The 20,295-nt window shown below is 30.1% G+C and overlaps 1 protein-coding gene across 1 annotated transcript in view; it reads left to right on the top strand.

The window, feature by feature from the left end:
• Positions 1 to 20,295, top strand: part of INPP5E (Inositol-3-phosphate synthase) — a 77,054-nt gene that overhangs the window by 22,864 nt on the left and 33,895 nt on the right. Inside the window, exons 3-4 of the mRNA XM_075375001.1 lie at positions 5,136 to 5,253; positions 11,738 to 11,835. Coding sequence (XP_075231116.1) covers positions 5,136 to 5,253; positions 11,738 to 11,835 — 216 coding nt within the window. The remainder of the gene's footprint in view (positions 1 to 5,135; positions 5,254 to 11,737; positions 11,836 to 20,295) is intronic.

The following is a 20,295-nucleotide window of genomic DNA, read 5'->3' as shown; positions in this document are numbered from 1 at the left end:
ATGGTTATGAAAAATGTGGTCAGCAGTTTATAGTCCTCCTCCAAGACGGCTTGTTTAAAAATTTTGAAAATATTCATATTATAGTAATTAATTCTGCAAATTTATTACATATATTAAATGCTTTGGATCAATGTTATACAAAGACCTCATTTTTAAAAATATTTTCTTGTTAACTTGTACACATTAGAAGATAATTTATTTTTATTTCTGGGATAGTTATTTATTTATTATCTTTATTATTATTACAAGTGTTAAAAATGTAGTTTTATTACGTTTATAATTTACTTAAAAATTTGGATTGTCAACTTACTTTTCTTGTATAAGGAAATTATTATAAATTCTCAAGTAAAATTAGTAACTGTATTGAAAAGAATCTATTTATGTCGGTGTATTTAATTTTTTCTGAAAAAAAGTCTTACTTATTGTGGCCTCTTTTTAAAGGTAATAGCAATAATAATTCTATTTTAAATCTATTTTCTTTTCCTATCATGAGCCAAACAAAACAGTTTGATCACTTGCCATGTAAGCATAGTGCTATTGGCAGTACTGATGTGCTACTGTTCCACACTATTATTTATTTAAAATAAGTACATTTACTGTGGTGTTTTAAACTACGTTTCTGGTATTAATATTTTGAATATGTGTAATGTTAATTGTTTCGTTATTATTCATTTAAGCTAATGAATAATAATAACCAAATTAATATATAATAATGTTATAATGTTTTTTCTTTCTAATTTTTAAAGAAAGTTAATGAAAACTTATCTATCTGTGCTTTGTAAAAGAGTGTAATGTAGTGTATTACTGTCGTGCTGTTTTGCCTTCATTGTGGTATTTGTGAATTATGTTTATTTATTAATTGGAAATATTTTGCAAATTATTTAATTTCAATTGATCATATTTAAGTTTTGGTAAAAGTGTGAAATGATTTTTTAAATGTTGGATTACATCATGCGATTCGTTTTTTTTTTGTTTTACATGTAAAAAAATAGTAATGGCATATTCATATCTTTTTTAATCTATTCAAATTTATACAAAATACCAGGAGATTTTATCGTGATAATTTATTTATCAGCTTATCTGCATTTATTAGCATGAAATTATTAAACGTGAATATTATTTCTACTTACTTCTTTATTAGTATGATTATTTATTTTTAGAACATCAAATTAGGTTATGATTGTATGACTGTTTTCTTCTTTTTTTTTTGTATAATTCAGCATTTTATTTACTTTATTGTTTATTGTTATATAAATATCTATTTCCTGTCCTTCAAAATTTGATTTTTGTAATAAAATAAGTTAATAACTTAACTTATTTAAACTTTATAATATTTGTTCTGTAATAAAAGTAGCGTCACTTATTAACTTTAGTATTTCTTTATTTATTTAACATACTTATTTGTATCTCAAGTGTTACTGATAAATAGTAATTTATTTGTAATTATCTTTATCTGTTTGATTATGATAATGCGGTTTAATCTTATATTCTATTAATGTTGTAACATACATAATATATAAAAAAAAATAGTTTTTATGTACTTTTTTTTAGTTTACTATTTTTGTCATTAATCGTTGATATTTTTAATTTTTATCATCAATGCATTTTATGTTACAATTTTATTTAATTTAATACATTTAATTCGTATATTTATTTATGATGGTGGACGAAAAAGAAAAATATAAAGAAAGAGAAAAATGTAAACGAAACAATTCCTTTAAGAAAACTGCAGTATCTACTTTGTTGTAAGTGAATTAATTCAGCAATTTATGTATATATTTTCATTAAATCGACTGTTTATATATTTTGAATTTGAAATCTGTTACGTATTAACAGAAAAGTATTTTATTTTTGTGGTTATTAATTTAAGTTTTCCATGAATATCAAACATCACATGCTCCAGTAACTTAATTTTTCAGAAATTGCAAAAAACTGTACTTCCTAAAGCAAATTAAAAATAAAGTTACACTATTCTAATGTAATCTGAGCTGAAATATTCAATTCTTTAATTTCTTTAATCAAATAGTCAGTTTCTCTGTAGCTTAGATATTATTTATGAATTAAATACTAGTTAGTTTTGACATGTGCAGAGGTGTGCAGCCCATTAATTTAAATAACTTTATTTATTGTATAAATTGTTACTATATTACTTTTAATTATAAAAAACTACACAGAGAAACAAGTCATACAAAACCAAACTAATCAACATAACTTTGATAAATTATTAGCAGAAATGATGGCCTTCGATTGACTGTCAGTACACTTTTGTGAAAACTAACCTGTTCCAAAGCACTAACTGTCAACTTTAAGCTCCATTCTCCATACAAAAGCGAGTTTTGATTCTAATCAATAACATAATCAAATTCTATGATACAAACACTAAAGGAAAGCACTGCTACCTAAATTTTCAATTTTTGGGAACATGTAATGTTTGATTCTAGCGTACTCATATGTTCATGTTTATTTGTTTTTTTTTTTTATATGTGAATAATACATGAGGGACATAGGAAGGATTAGAACAATTAGATTTATTATACTCTCATCAAATTTAAGTGACCACCAGAATTCTGTTTAGAAAAAAATTGGTTAGCATATATTTAATTTAAATTGCCAAACGGTTTATATTCACAAAAACCATTTACAGAATTTTTTTCTTAAAATTTCTAAATCTCCATTTTGATTGTTAAACAATCATCAACAGGATATGAAAATATTGTATTTGTAAGAAAATAATTATATGAAAAAATGGAATAACCATTTTCCATTTCTGAATATTCAGTTTCCAACAGAATAATAAATGTAATGTAAAGATTACATTATTTAAAAAAAATGAAATTTTCTTTATTTAAGATTGTGGCTAGTTATGAAACGCGAGGATTTAGGAGTGAGATGATAATTCTTCATCTATCTTGTAAAAAATTTACTACTACAATATTTACTACTTTTTTTTTACATAATGATTAAATTAAGTTGAAATTTGTATATGTGTGTGAGGTGGAAGCAATGGAGTGTATTAAAAAAATCTGCTTAGTTAAGAAGGTCTGAAGTGATATTATGTAAATAGCAAACTTGTTATTCTAATTTGAGAATTCTTTTTTTATTTTTGCTTACCAGACCTTATTTTGCTTGTATTAATAAAAAAGATAGTTTCTTAGTTGCATAAACATAATAACTCATATATAGTTAATTATAACTGCATACAATAGGTACATAATTTTTTTATTCTGAAATATTTATATTATTTTTTTGTTATTGAATTTTTAGAAAACAATATACAATAACAAATAAGTGAATAAACTCATTTATTTAATCCATTGTCAATATCTGTTTTATTTTACGTAAATTTTCTTTTTCAACAAAGTAAACTTTTTGTAACTGTTTATAATTGGCTATTATAATTAGCACTAAATTGTTTATTTTTTAATTAATTAATACTGGTCTTAGGGATTGTAAAATCATTAATGTATTTTATAATCAGAAATGTTCATTTATGTTTGTTAAAAAGAAAAAAAAGCTTAATTGTTAATTTTAGTTTTTTGTTATACAGTTTATGCCAAGTGTAATTCCAATGTAATTTTCCATCCTAAGGAAAAGTATTGTAGAAAGTAAAACATTGTTCAGCTATTTCATTTTATATTCAACTATATGTAAGGACGTGTGTCTTATATAAACCACAACCCATCTACGATAGCCTGGTGTGGTAGTTACATGACAAAAGTGTTGAGTAAGTTATTATGTACATTAATCTTCCAGAATATATCTGTCAGAATAACTTCCTGAATACTTGATTCCACCTTTTTTTCACTGAGTTGCAACTGTTTTCAGAGTTAGTAACTGAATAAGAAAAAAACTGTTAATGTTAAATCTGGAGATTTCAATGGCGATAATCCACAACCAATGGTGCGATCGCCAAAGAGTTTTTTAATGAAACCAGTTGTTGAATTTGTGTAGTGTGATGTTTACCATTGTAACCAACAGATTGATTTTCCTCTTCCAAGTTCTGTGAACTGTAATAAAAGTATTTTGATGTCGCCCTGTATTTATGGTGTACTCAAAGAATATATCACTAACAATTTTTGTTCATGATATTGTACACCAGACAACCATATTCTATTTGTGAAATGGATTTTCATGATACACTTGGAGATTTTCAGCAGTCCAAATCCTACTGTTTCTGCTGTTTATGTACCTGATCAAAAGAGATCATGCCTCGTTAGAGTAAAATAATGAGTCCATAATATGAATACCCCTCATGCACAAACCAATGAAACTATTAACAATGTTTTTTTGTCAGAATCAACAACTTAATGAATTGTTTGAATTCAATATAATTGTAGGTTTAACTGTTTTGTCACCCAATGAATGTCTAATTTTGACAAATTAATTTCAGCTGACATGCATATAATTGATTTATTTCTTTATGAGAAAATTAGTCGACTTCAGTGATTGTGTTTGCATTCAGCACTGTCCTTTGTATTTTTTGTCCCTTGTCATTAACAGAATCTGTCTCTCTGAATTTAGTCAACTAATCTCAACTCTAATGTCTTATTATAACTGGTCTATCTTATACTTGTAGCAAAAATATTCTTGTACTAAGTATGACTGAATAATAAAAATACTTTTCTCTTTTGAAAATCTCATCAACAATGCAATCAGTGTTCTAGTCACGTTATGGTTACCATTAGTAGTCTACTGCATTGGCGTGATAATTAGATGTTGAACAAGTCCGTTTCAGTAAAATGCACAAAAAAAGTAGACAATTCAAATTTTATAAAAGGGTAATTGGTGGGTTGTGTTTTATATCGGCACTGTATATTACATTTTATCTGTACTATATTTAACTTCCACTATTTGTAGAAGTAATTCCTATTAACAAAGGGTTATCTCTGTGTCATACCATTATGCTTATGGATTTTTTCTGGATTATAACCTCCAGTCTTTAAATTCAAAATCCTTGTTTATGATTGTTGAGTATACTGACCCCCCCCTCCCCACGTCTAAATAATAACAAAGTAAAGTGTCATGTTTCCCTTGAAAAAATTATTGCAGGGTCACAGAATGGATACTTAAATTATTTTATATGTTTAATCTGTTTTATTTTATCAAAATAAATTATATTTTTTATTGTTTTTCAGAAATTTTCTTCATGGACGTATTGCTGCAAATTCATTACTAGGTTCACTTGAACTTGAACGTGTACTGCCACAACGTGAAGTTAGAATATATATTGGAACTTGGAATATGAATGGTCAAGTAAGTAATAAGATCTTCATAGTTATTTTTTTTCACATTTTTATTTATAATTTCTTATAATAAACTCGATTAAGTTATGATAAGAGCAACTAAAGAGGAAATGTCAGTTCTATGACATGGGAAAGGAATTATGTTAATCCCAAAGGTCCTTAATACATTCACTGTTAAATTATTTCGTTCATTCATTTTTTGGGAGATGTAAGTGATATAAGTAAAAAATGGATGAACAGACTGAAGTGGAGTTTTTTGTGAAGGATTTTTGTCATCTGAAGACAACATAGAAAGAGGTTATACTATAGTTAAAAATGGTTATTTAACAATTCAAGCAATAAATAAAATTAAAAAAATGCTCAAAAATTGTTTTTTATTTCACAAAAAATTCATACAATTTTGATGAAAATGTTATTGTTCTACAGTACTAAATTTTTAGACATACTTTTAACATCTGCAGACAGTTTTAATAAAATAATTTTTTTTAACAATTTTTTTCAATTTGAAATACTTCTTTATCCATTTTATAAATATTAGTCTATTTGGTTTGCTTGGGATTTCTCCCACCACCACCCCATTCGGTTGCCCTAAAGCATAACAATGTCTGTGCCACAAACGGCAACTGAGACTTGAACAGTTTAGTGACCAGTATCCAATGTAGCTTCTAGATTTTACCTAACAGCGTGAGCGGATTTAGCATGGTGCCATACACCATTGGCTTACATGTCCCAACCGCTCACTTGTCATATACTTGCTAAAATGGGTAGGCACACCCTGTCAACTACTAGAAATGTATAATATATATAATAAAATTAAAAATTTATTCCATCTAGGCAGCAATTCGCTGCCACACCTAGGTTGCTGAATGCCAACAAGTACCTGTCCACCATTTTATAGCGCTTGAAGCCATAATAATTGGCTGATGGTCAGCCATACTTAGGGTTAGCTTCCCATGGCAATGCGGTAAAGAGTCTTTCCCTTAAGCAAGCTACAGATGCCGGTTGAACAAAGCAACCACATCTAGGAACTCCTACATGGTCCGACAAAGCAGCTCTCGCCATATTGACTCGCCGCTTGTGAGTAGCCAATTCTTCCCTTGACCTTTAAGTTCCAGGGTGGCCTGGTCTCTGGCCCCCCCAAGAGCAGGGCAGTCAAACATCAGGTGTTCATTTGATTGGACCTCCTCGCAGACGTACAGCTCATCAGCTGCAAATATTAGTTTAGTGGATTTTGGTGTTGATGTTATCAAATTTTTACTATAGGGTCCAGCAGAATGATCTGACGATTTTTTAGTCATCATTACGTTGGCATAACTGTCAGTGAGAAGGTGGGACCACTATCCCACCCATCATACTGTTTTAGTTGCCATCATGAGTCACGAGTCGGAGCGTGGAATGTTAGAAGCTTAAAAAAGGTTGGTAGGCTAGAGAATTTAAAAAGGGAAATGGATAGGGTAAACGTGGATATAGTAGGAATTAGTGAGGTTCGGTGGGAAGAGGAAGGCGACTTTTGGTCAGGTGATTTTAGAATAATTAACTCAGTGTCAAATAATGGGCAGGCAGGAGTAGGTTTCGTGATGAACAAGAAAATAGGGAGGAGAGTGGAGTATTTCAAGACGCATAGCGATAGAGTCATTGTAATAAGGATAAATTCAAAACCTAAACCGACAACGATTGTTAACGTCTATATGCCTACAAGCGCCCATGATGATGATGAGGTAGAATGTGTATACGAAGAGATTGATGAAGCAATTAAACACGTAAAAGGAGATGAAAATTTAATAATAGTTGGAGATTGGAATGCAAGCATTGGAAAAGGCAAGGAAGGAAATATAGTGGGTGAATACGGGCTGGGCAAAAGGAATGAAAGAGGGGACCGACTTATAGAGTTTTGCACGAAGTATAATTTAGTAATTGCCAACACCCAATTTAAAAATCATAATAGAAGAATATACACTTGGAAAAAGCCAGGCGATACTGGAAGGTATCAGATAGATTATATCATGGTTAAGCAAAGATTTAGAAATCAACTCGTTGACTGCAAAACTTACCCTGGAGCAGACATTGATAGCGACCATAATTTGGTGATAATGAAATGTAGATTGGGGTTTAAAAACCTGAAGAAAAGGTGTCAGATGAATCGGTGGAATTTAGAGAAGCTTGAGGAAGAGGAGGTAAAGAAGATTTTTGAGGAGGACATCGCTAGAGGTCTGAGTAAAAAAGATAAGATAGAAAATGTAGAAGAAGAATGGGAGAATGTTAAAAAGGAAATTCTTAAATCAGCAGAAGCGAACTTAGGCGGAATAAAGAGAACTGGTAGAAAACCTTGGGTTTCAGACGATATATTGCAGCTGATGGATGAACGTAGAAAATATAAGAATGCTAGTGATGAAGAAAGTAAAAGGAACTATCGGCAATTAAGAAATGCTATAAACAGGAAGTGCAAACTGGCGAAAGAAGAGTGGATTAAAGAAAAGTGTTCAGAAGTGGAAAGAGAAATGAACATTGGTAAAATAGACGGAGCATACAGGAAAGTTAAGGAAAATTTTGGGGTACATAAATTAAAATCTAATAATGTTTTAAACAAAGATGGTACACCTATATATAATACGAAAGGTAAAGTCGATAGATGGGTGGAATATATTGAAGAGTTATACGGAGGAAATGAATTAGAAAATGGTTTTATAGAGGAAGAAGAGGAAGTTGAGGAGGATGAAATGGGAGAAACAATACTGAGATCTGAATTTAAGAGAGCATTAAAAGATTTAAATGGCAGAAAGGCTCCTGGAATAGACGGAATACCTGTAGAATTACTGCGCAGTGCAGGGGAGGAGGCGATTGATAGATTATACAAACTGGTGTGTAATATTTATGAAAAAGGGGAATTTCCGTCAGACTTCAAAAAAAGTGTTATAGTAATGATACCAAAGAAATCAGGGGCAGATAAATGTGAAGAATACAGAACAATTAGTTTAACTAGTCATGCATCAAAAATCTTAACTAGAATTCTATACAGAAGAATTGAGAGGAGAGTGGAGGAAGTGTTAGGAGAAGACCAATTTGGTTTCAGGAAAAGTATAGGGACACGGGAAGCAATTTTAGGCCTCAGATTAATAGTAGAAGGAAGATTAAAGAAAAACAAACCAACATACTTGGCGTTTATAGACCTAGAAAAGGCATTCGATAACGTAGACTGGAATAAAATGTTCAGCATTTTAAAAAAATTAGGGTTCAAATACAGAGATAGAAGAACAATTGCTAACATGTACAGGAACCAAACAGCAACAGTAGCAATTGAAGAACATAAGAAAGAAGCCATAATAAGAAAGGGAGTCCGACAAGGATGTTCTCTATCTCCGTTACTTTTTAATCTTTACATGGAACTAGCAGTTAATGATGTTAAAGAACAATTTAGATTCGGAGTAACAGTACAAGGTGAAAAGATAAAGATGCTACGATTTGCTGATGATATAGTAATTCTAGCCGAGAATAAAAAGGATTTAGAAGAAACAATGAACGGCATAGATGAAGTCCTACGCAAGAACTATCGCATGAAAATAAACAAGAACAAAACAAAAGTAATGAAATGTAGTAGAAATAACAAAGCTGGACCACTGAATGTGAAAATAGGAGGAGAAAAGATTATGGAGGTAGAAGAATTTTGTTATTTGGGAAGTAGAATTACTAAAGATGGACGAAGCAGGAGCGATATAAAATGCCGAATAGCACAAGCTAAACGAGCCTTCAGTAAGAAATATAAGTTGTTTACATCAAAAATTAATTTAAATGTCAGGAAAAGATTTTTGAAAGTGTATGTTTGGAGTGTCGCTTTATATGGAAGTGAAACTTGGACAATCGGAGTATCTGAGAAGAAAAGGTTAGAAGCTTTTGAAATGTGGTGCTATAGGAGAATGTTAAAAATCAGATGGGTGGATAAAGTGACAAATGAGGAGGTATTGCGGCAAATAGATGAAGAAAGAAGCATTTGGAAAAATATAGTTAAAAGAAGAGACAGACTTATAGGCCACATACTAAGGCATCCTGGAGTAGTCGCTTTAATTTTGGAAGGACAGGTAGAAGGGAAAAATTGTGTAGGCAGGCCACGTTTGGAATATGTAAAACAAATTGTTAGGGATGTAGGATGTAGAGGGTATACTGAAATGAAACGACTAGCACTAGATAGGGAATCTTGGAGAGCTGCATCAAACCAGTCAAGTGACTGAAGACAAAAAAAAAAAAAAAAATCATGAGTTAGTTGGGTGAACTTCGTTTGTTTGTGATTGAAGCCTATTTTTAAAAAAAATAACGATTCCTTTATTCACTATACAGTGTTTATTTCGCAGACATTTTAATTGAAGTTGAAACACATCTGTTCGCAGCAGGAGTATAATATTACTGTTGTTAAAAAACTTTTGAAACCACATTGTATATTTTAAAAGTGAAATCAGCTGGACGAAAACATTGATGGTGTAAGGTTAGGCGTAATGAGGTTACCACAACATTCAGCAGCAAGGCATGGTGCTGCTCTAGGCATTTCTGATTGAAGTGTAAGAAAATTTCTTCATGATGACATTCAGTTCTATTTCTATAAGATGTTGTTAGGGCAGAATCTCAATCTAAATGTCTGGGCATCTCTTAAAGTAGCATGTCAGTTCATCCTTGAAAATGTTCACCATGACACCATTATTCTTTCAAGTGACAAGGCATGTTTTCAGTTCTTTGGGTGTGAATAAACAGAACTGCCATTACAGAGCTCCCAGTAACCCATAAGAACGTCATCAGCAACCACATACAGACAATATGTTACACAGTGGTGTGCAGATTTAAAATTCAGCATAATAGGCCCATATTTTTTGAGGAGTCAAATCAAAGAGTAACAATAACAGCTCATCAGTATATAATGATGTACTACTTTTTGCTGCCGAAAATGAACAAGCTTGGTGATGGAATTTGGTTTCAACAAGATGGTGCCATCGCCCATACACAAGAGTTTTCATGGATGATCTGCGAGAAACCTTTCCAAAATGTTTGATTTCACGACACAGCGACATTCCCTGGCCAGCATGTTACACTGACCTGGCTGTTTGTGATTTTTTCCTTAAATCCAAAAAAAAAAGAAAAAAAAAGATTTATAAAAGATATTTTAAAGATAAAGTCTCTTCTGGTTGACTGCGTTCAATTGCAGAACACAAGGAAGCTTTTCAACTGATTGCAACAGTTTCATGAGCAATGAAAGATTTTAGAAAGAAGTGTGAGAGGAAAAACAAGGAAATATTTGGACAACATAATCTTCAAGTAAAATGTGGAATATTTTAAGTAAAACTGTATAAATTACTTTTTAATTTGATACATTAAACTTTGTAATTGTATGAAATAATTTTTTTTTAATTGTCCCTTGGATCATTCTACTCTCTATAACAAAACATTAAAAAAAAATTCTCCAAAATAAATGATACTTGATCTAAACAAACATGCTAATTCACAAATAGTCACAGACTAGATATGAAGAGTTCACATTTGAATTACTTTGTTAATGTATTCTTTTATATAAATGTGAAAGATTGTTTTTTTGTTTGCAACAGCATCACATGAAAATCAACCAACCGATTGCTTTAACATTTTCAGGATACATTCATGATAGCTCCCTTGGGAGTGAAGTTGTGAATTAAAGATAATAATTAAAGAAACAGAAATTAATCCTTTTACTCCATTATGTTTCTGTCACCTTGGCAACAGAAATATAATGAAGTAAAATGACTAATTCAATTTTCTTTAATTAATATCTGTAAAATATGTCATATTCACTGCTAAAGTTACTACTATTCTATTTTTTTTGTAATTTAGTTCTTTTTAAAGTTTTTGTAAAGTCTGTATACTTTTTTCTTTAGTGTTTCATCTCATTTTTTTTTGTATGTAACATCCCCTTTCAGTAATCATTTTTCTTCTTCTTTTTCTTCTTCTTCCTTCCATGTAGTTTTTTCAATCTTTTTCATTGTACCCTCTAAGGAGAGATCAAATCTAGGATGATGATCAAGCTAAGCATAGCCAGGTTTCATAAGAATAAGAAACCAAACATAAAAGAGAACAGGACCTGGAGGTTGAACGAGCATATAAATGCGAAAGTCTCTCACAACTATGAGGTTAATGAACTCAACGGGGGGTCAGGGGGCAGAGACCCCTGGATAGATGGTAGGGCAAGTGAATTGAACCCTGACTGACTAGTTCTTTCATGTATATAAAAGAACTTATTTATTTATATATATATATATATATATTTATTTATTTAATATATTAATGCAAAAGTTTATTGTGGGTGTGTCTGTTTGCAACTGCATCAAATGTGAAATGAAGTATATACATTTCATTCTTGTATTTAGAATAATTGTTTTTGTTTGACATTCACTTTATTTATGGATTAGACAAAATTGCTCTTTTCAGATTGTTCTGCTCTCACTTTTAAATAAAAATTATTTAAAAATTTTTGTTTTTTCCAGGCTCCTCCTCCGGAATTAAATGCGCTTGTTCTTCCAGAAGGTTTAGATCATTTACCTGATATTTTGGCAATTGGTACTCAAGAAAGTTATCCGGAAAGGTACACTAATTATTTTTAAAGTAAATCCTTGAGACTTCAGAGAAGCATAGGAAGATTTAAAACTAATATGTAATGAACCAGATTATTATATAATTATGTATGATACTACGTTCAAACACAGTATCTTAATAATATGAGGGTTTTACAATAATTATAGAGATAAATTTCAGCAGCAGAAAAGCTATTAAATAGAATAAGCTGAAACTGTCTTGACATTCAGCCGGGCATGCGTTACATACCAGCCTTTTGAAAAGAGTTCCCATTTTTGTAACCTCTTATGTTAATTTCAAAATGACAGCTTGAAACATGTACCATAGAAGAACAGTGTGTTGTGCTGAGATTTTTATTTTCTGAAGGTGTAAATTCGAGGTTGTGGAAATTCACTCGCAGATATTAAAACAGTATGGTAAGAGGTGTATAAACCATGCAAAATTTTGTAAGTGTGTTAAGCAGTTTGAATCTAGTAGAATAAGTGTCACTTAATTTTCATTGTGGTGGAAAACCGATGGAATTTTTGACTGATGCTCTGAAAAATTGCATTAATGATCTTACTTGCAAGGAAAGACACATAAAAATTTGCACTATTTTGCAACTAATTCCACTAATTTGCACTAATTTTGCACTATTCATTCCATTTCCATGATAAACTGAATTACCACACAATGTGTTTGGTGGGTTCCAAGGCAGTTAATCAAAATCACAGACACTCAAATTCAGATTTGTATGGAACTTCACGGTTTTTAGTGGAAGGTAATGCTTCAGGAAGGTAAGGGACCAGTTTATTGCAATTATTTGGAAGAGTAACATACCATCAATAATGATATTATTGTGACACTAGAAAATAAAGTGAAAAACCCGTAATAAGGATTTGCCTTGGTTCTCTCTTAAAAAGGAGTAATTCATTATGATAGCACTTGCCCCCCATATTGTTCAAACGACATGGGAAGCTATTCAAAAGTTGAGTTAGGAGGTGTTGTCACATTCACTTTGCAGTTCTGATCTCGTTCCATCAGATTTTTGTTTGTTTGGTCCACTCAAAGTGATTATATGTGGCACCAAGTTCTGCAACAATGAGCAGGTCAAGGTTGAGGTACAAGAATGACTTTGACACTGTGAGCAGTTCTTTACTACTGGGATAAGAAAGAATAATTCTTTACTATTGGAGAAGTACCTAAATTTGCCCGAGGGTTATGTTGAAGATTAGCATTAGTTTCAGTGTCATTGAATAAATAATCATTTTTCTGCGGTCATTTGTTTCTTTAATTATTGAATGACCTTTGTATATATAAAACAGTCTACTTTAAAGATAAAAGGAATTCATTAGTTTAGTGCATTATCAATTACAAACTCCTTTGTCTTTAATTTTTTAATGCAGGCAGTCTAAAACATATCAAATCACTTATGGTGTGTCATTTACAGCCTACTTCTTTATTAACATTATTTTGTTCCCATTATATGTGTAATTTGCTGGCCTCTGTAGGGCGAGCGGGTAGCATCTTAACCTTTCATCCAGATGTCCTGGTTCAAATACCAGTCAGGCATGGCATTTTTCATACACTAAAAAAATCTGTTTTCATATCCCACACACGAGCTTCAAACTTATACAGCAATATCAAGCAAAAAAGAAAAATTTATAAACAAATTACTTGCATGTATAAAGTTTTGAATGCCGTTTCAAAGCTATGCTTTAATATTTTAATACTATACTTTTACTTTCACTTATACTTTTTATCTTTATAATACACTAGATACACTCAAACTTCTGCATAATGAAATATCAAGGGACAGTGGGAAAGTTTTGTTATAAAGAAACATACACTATATACAGTACTTCTAATATTACACACCTAAGTATCAGGTATCCACAATCCACATAGTATATTAAACTTGTAAAATTTTATTTCTTCATTGAACTGCACAGTATCATAATAATAATTGTCTAAAATTTGCATATTTTTAAAAATTACAAGTTTCGTATTTTAATTATTCATATTGGTTAGTTTTACTTATTGTTACTGATCATCTTAAAAAAAAAATTGTGATATTTTAGTTTGTTGTGTTTTATTAAAAAATGTTTTTTCAGTAAAAGATTCTAATTCCAGAGATTTTTATTCTAAGGTTCTTCCAGTACGCTTTCTTACTGTTGTGTTCCAGCATGTATTAATGAAATGAATTCCCAAATAAACACTAGCGATTTACAAAATCGCTGGTGTTTATCTGGGAATTCATCATATCTTCTTCTTCTCCAATTTTGTTTTTGCTTCACAGAACTGCAGGACATCACAATTTCGCTGTCATTGGGTTATTCAGCAACCACAGCTCCACCTTCAATATCAGTGTAGTCCTGTCATGTTACGTCATCAGTCACACAAGCCTTGTCTTCTATTTTATTCCAACTTTCACTTAAAACATGAGGAATTTCTTAAAACATCACACGATTGTTTCAGAAGTAACATCATTAACCCATGCTTTTGATACTTCTGCAATACAGTCTTTCATTGTACTTGAAGTGTTTCCTTTGTAAGAGTTACTGTATTATCAATTGCACTTTCATCAACACTTGTTCCCGATAGTGAACCTACAAGTTCTTTATAATATATTAATCAATGGGTTGGAGTTTGGAGGTCATATTCGGTGGTAGGTACATAACTTTAACTGAATTAATTTTTTCTGAAATTGATCGTGGGTGAGGAGGGCAGTTGTCGATGAAAAGTAAACCTTTCTCTTTCGTTTCTTTATTTTGTGTTCAAACTTCTTCAGTTATTTACAATGAATATAGCTTGTCATCCACGCTTTTGTATTAAAAGTCGTAATCCGTTTCTAATGACTTGACACCTTGAAAACAACGTGGTTTTTACTTTTTCCAATTAACAAAATCTTACATTTTTCTGTGCTTGATATAACATGAGAGTGACCTTTTCTTGACTCTTTTTTTCCTCCAAAACATTTATTGTTTTTTAAAGCAAGAATCTCAGTTGGCAGATGCTTAAAAAATAATGTTGTTTCATCTGCATTAAAAACATCATTTTTATCCTACTGATGTAAGAGGTTTACTAAAATTTTTACTCAAATCTCCAAGATGAACAGTTTATTTCATGTACATCGGCACTTTCACCGCTGATGACTTTCTGAGTTTCCGTGTGTATTTTTTAATTTTTCCAACCAATCTGTATTTGCAACAAAGTTTTCATAACTCATAGTTTCTGCAAACTCTAGTGCTTTTTCTTTTATTGTAGCGCCTGATATGGGAATATTTTTCTCACAAACCATTTTAAAACAGCTTTGTCAACATCTGAATACAAGTATTGCTGTAAACATTTTCTGTTCTTTAATTCAATAAAACCGTCTTCAGATTGCTTTTTAATTGTTTCATGATTTGACAAAATCGTTGATAATGAACTGGCTGCTATTCTGTAACGTAAGGCAACATCTTTCTTTTTTTTATCTTTATCAATGTCTTCTATAATGTTTAGTTTATATTGAATAGATAAAGTTTTATGCTTTGGCATCTTGTTATACTGATGGTATAAACAACTGTAGACATAAATTAAATATAATACTACAGTATGAAAACTAAAAAACAAAAAAAAACTAAGATCAGCCTATCTGTTAGAAATTCATAAACTTTTACACCTGAGATTAAACATGCACTACTATAAATATTAACTACAGTAGTAAACACTACAAAAAAGGTGGCCCTGTGGCCTGCCGTGAAAATGTTTCATGGTTTATGTTATTACACATTTTTACGAATTATAACTAAATAACTTTCATGAATTTAGCATACTAACAACAAAGACGTTTACTACAAAAAGCTTCAAAATCCTGAACAATTTTAGCTGTTTTTTTAGTTGTGATTTTTTAACACAGCTTTAACCCCAATGTTCTTCTCTTTTATCCCCAAAACACAAATAGATAAATAGATAAATCGTTTTAGATAAATCATTCATATAAAAAAGTATAAATTGTTCATATGCTGTGTGCACAGCTGCCTGGTGCACCATGTGGTCCACTCTGCAGCCAAAATAAAAATGTGGGCACATACATCAAACAGACAAACAAACAAACAAACCCATACACTATTCTCTTTTATGGAAAAGAAACGTAGACTGCCTTACAATGAGTCACATAGCCGCTGTTGTCAAGGACGTTGCATACTGTGTCATTCATTGATCGTAATAAAAGCTGGCAAGATAAAACTAATTATATAAAACAAAAATAAAAAAATTTTTAACTCTTATGCCCAAAAAAATTGTTATATAGATATCATTTGTTTGTTGTGTGGAAGTAAATATACACATAGAAAACTCCCTTAAAGTCAGTGTTTCCAGAAAAATTTTGTACTATAGAGAAATTTGGGAAAGAGAAGTTTCTTATACAGATGTTCAACTGTATATTATTTGTTAATAATTTTCAAACCATTTAATAAGCTCAAATACAGACTTTAAGCTCACTTAATGTAACTATTTTTCTCCAGAAAAGTACAAATAGCCCTAGAAAGTTGTTGAAGTCCATCTTGCCAGTCAAAACCCAATGAATCTGGATGCTTAAATCGTCATTGAAACGCGTACAAATTTAGAAAAGGTGAAATTTCAAGATGATCAGTTTTCAGAGACCTTTCCTTACTTTATTTCATTACTTTAATACAGTGTAGTGGTCACTAACTTTGTTGTCATTAGTTTCCATTTCCCAGCTGAAAAATGGAAGGTCAATGTTAATTTGTTAATTGGTAATTAGTTAATTTGTGATTTATATTTATTTAGACATTACTGAGAAAATGCACTTAAAAAATTAACACTTGTAATAATTGAATTCCATTTTTTTTTATTTTATTTAAAATTATGTCTTATTTTATCTATTCAGAATTGTTTTAAAACCGAATTAATTAAATACATAACAGAATAATTTTGATTGTTATTATAATCATGTGTTTTAAAATTTATAAAATATTCATGATGTAAAATTATACTATGAACATTTAAAAAAAAATTAACTGCTGTTTGGTTTTATAAAAAAAAAATTACGTGATTTCTCATCTCATTTGTTGATACACATGTAACAATTATGAATACATGATGTGTAAATGAGACTACTTCATTCAAAGGACTGAATCAGAATTTTATATTTGTTTTGATAAAACTGATTTTATTTGTATCTTTTATATTCTTTTTGTTTGCTTTTTTTTTGGTTTTCCTTTTTTATTTGCAAATTTAAGTATAAAATACTTTTTTTATTGTAATATTATTATAATTATATAAAAAATGGATATTAGAATTAATTACAACAAATAATTATTTAATTTTTAAATTTAGATATATATTTTATTAATGGCATGGTGCTCGCTGAAAGATTTATCTCCCCATTGGCCAATTTATTGATATGTAAAGAAAAATCTGCTCCTTAGTGTTCTATGAGCAATTATAGAGATGACCAATTTATTTGTTGAAAAGAAATATTGATGTATGAATACAGATGTAAAGATTTATGAAGCAATCTCAATGATTTATCTGCCACAGTTAAAAAAAAATTGTAGGTTAGTGTTGTTGAGCAAAAAATATGAGTGATTTTTCATTGATATTCAATTGGTAAGATTTCTCTTACCAATTAATAAGTTGTCACACATGTACAGATAAATCCTTAAAGTATATTCTACCCCAGTTACAGCTGTCACATTACTTTACTTTTCAGATTGATATTTTACATTATTTTTTTTTTAATTTTATTGTACGTTGCTGTTTATTTGTACCACATCATATTGTTTTATATTTGGTATTCTTTTATTTTATTTCAGTTTTTGGTTTTTTTTATATTTTGTCAGTAGTTAAAAATCTATTTGAGGGAAATAGTGTTGAAAGAATTTGTAAGTTTAGAAATATACTAAAGGCTTCCAATTAATTGAGATTATACAAATAGAATTTTTAAAATTAACTCATACTAAAAATTTATTGATTGTAGCGAATGATATTTTCCTATCGCAAAGAATTTTAAAAAAATGGAAGACTTGAAAAGAAGGGATGCGGGCACAGGGATGTATATGCTCCTAAGCTTGTGGTACTTAGATTTGATAATGTTGTTTAGAACCGACGACATTACACCTCAGCTCAGGCTGGACCAGAAAAAGAGTAAGTAAGGATAGTAAAATGGGCATCTTTAACAAACTGTTAAAGATTTATATGAACTTGAGTCAACGGTGATGAGAATTCAAAAATATTGTATGAATTGGATTCAGCTGATGAAAGTACTACAACTCCAATTGAGGAAAGACTAGAGACAACAGAGCCTGGTGCCTGTAACTCTGAAAAGTAAACATCCTACACGTGTTTCCACACACATCTGATACACACTAATACCAAACAGTAAAACTCTCAGATCGTTTGAATTTTCAATAGATCAATTTTTGCTGATAAATTGGTCAAATCATTCTAAAAGGAGAGATGAAGCATTGTAAACTAAATTAAACTAAATCATTATAAACTAAGATATAAATCTTTAGTTTACTATGAAAATTCAATATGTTATGAACATAGATTTATCTTTACCAATAATATGGAGCAATTTATCTTTTCCAGTTTATCACTCTTCTTGCACCGAGTTATGTTGTGTGTATACTTGTTTAGTGTCTATTAATGTAATTTTCTTTTATTATTCCCATTCTTACTGGTATGATGTTTGTGATAGAAAGTAAGTTAAGGAACCAAAGTAGAAAAATGTTTTTTTTTTTGTTTGGGAAGTTTCTAAAAGGTTAGATATTTAATTGTTATAAAAGAATGTTTTAAATGTAATATTTTTAAAACTGAGCTGTGTCACAGGCAGGTTGGCTCCTTCACGTTATTGAATTTTTACAGCTTTTTAAAAATGTTGGCCTCTGTGGCACAAATGGTAGCATCTCAGCATTTCATCTGTAGGTCCTGGGTTTGAATCCCGGCCAGGCATGGCATTTTTCATACACTACAAAAATTACATTTCATATTCCTACACACAAGCTTTAAGTTTCTGTAGTGAATTTTGATCAAGAAAAAAAAATAAGAATTTTTTTTATTGTTTTTTTTTTACATTCTAATCTTTAAAAGCTGTTCAGTCTAATAGGTAATCAGTGTTAAAACAAATAAACACTTCAAAATTTTTGACAGATGTTTTTGTCATTAAAATTTTTTTTTAATGTTCTTTAAGCGCTTTCTTGTTTTCCAATTTTTTGTTTTAAAGCGGAATTCTTTGTTTGTATTTGATAGGAAATACTTAGATTAATTAAATCACCAAAAGTAATAGAAGTTAATTCTCAAGTTACATAAAATTATGATGTATTTTACTTTTAAAAACATGGTAAAAAACACATTTTTTTTTTTCTTTTAAAAGTTATCACTTTATTTTTTCAAGTAATTGTAAAAAAAATTGGTAAAACCAGATTTTTTATAACAACTTAGTTTGTTGTTAGTCATCACAATGAAATTATCCTTGATATTTCTTTTGTTGTAAATTTTTGTTATTACCTGGTAAGCAAATTCCATTTTTCTCATTTTTGTTTGATTGGCTTTTTTCTAAACCATTAATTTGGATTATTTCTTCCAGATATTTAAGTTTATTGATTTTTCATATTTTTTCAAAATATTTAAAAATCAACAGTCAATAAATCTTTGACTTCACTCAATTTTTATTTGACGGTATTCAACAAAGACTTATGAGAATCTTTTACATATCTCATGCATTTTGTCTTTAAACTCTGCTTTCTCTGCGATTTCTTTTAGGTGATTTTCTTCCTACTGTTTCTGCTATTGTTTTGAGATTCTCTAAGAACATTGCAATATCATCAGCAAAGGCTAGGTAGTTAGTTCCAATTCCTTTCAATATCGGACCCAATTTTATTTGTTGGCATGTCTGAATTTCTTTCATCCTCTTTTCCCATTCTTTTATTACTTGCTGTGGATACAATTAAAAAGAGTTGGTGATAAACTTTTACCGTGTCGTATCTTGTTTTAATTTTGAATTCTTATGAGAATTGTATAGTGGCTGCAATAGTACGTTTTTCCAATCTTGTGGAATTTTTCTCAGTTTTCCATATCTCTTAGAGACTGTTCTTCAGTTCTTCTCTTGGTTGTTTTACTGATTCATTCTAAAAAATCTGTACCATCAGGTTTTCACCTGATGTCATGTTCTTTAATTTCTGAATGATTTCATCTGTTTATATTTTATTAGGAGTTGAGAGATTTTAGTTTGTGGTGTTTGATTTTGGAGTCGGAATCTTTCCTCATGTTCTTAACAGCTTAATTGTTTTTCAAAATATCTTGTTAGAATTTTGCAATTGTCTTTGTTGTGAAGGCCTAATTTTCCTTATTTATTCTTAAGCAAAGGCTGGGTGTTTGATAAATTTTTTCTTGAAGGTTGTGTAAAAATCCTCTGTTTTCATAAAATCCTATTCGATTTATTCAAATTGATTTTTTTATATTTTCTTTTATTTGTTCTAAT

The sequence above is a fragment of the Lycorma delicatula genome, chromosome 9, assembly GCF_047948215.1.
Source record: "Lycorma delicatula isolate Av1 chromosome 9, ASM4794821v1, whole genome shotgun sequence".
Classification (NCBI taxonomy): Eukaryota; Metazoa; Arthropoda; class Insecta; order Hemiptera; family Fulgoridae; genus Lycorma; species Lycorma delicatula.
This window is presented reverse-complemented; position numbering and strand designations above follow the sequence as displayed.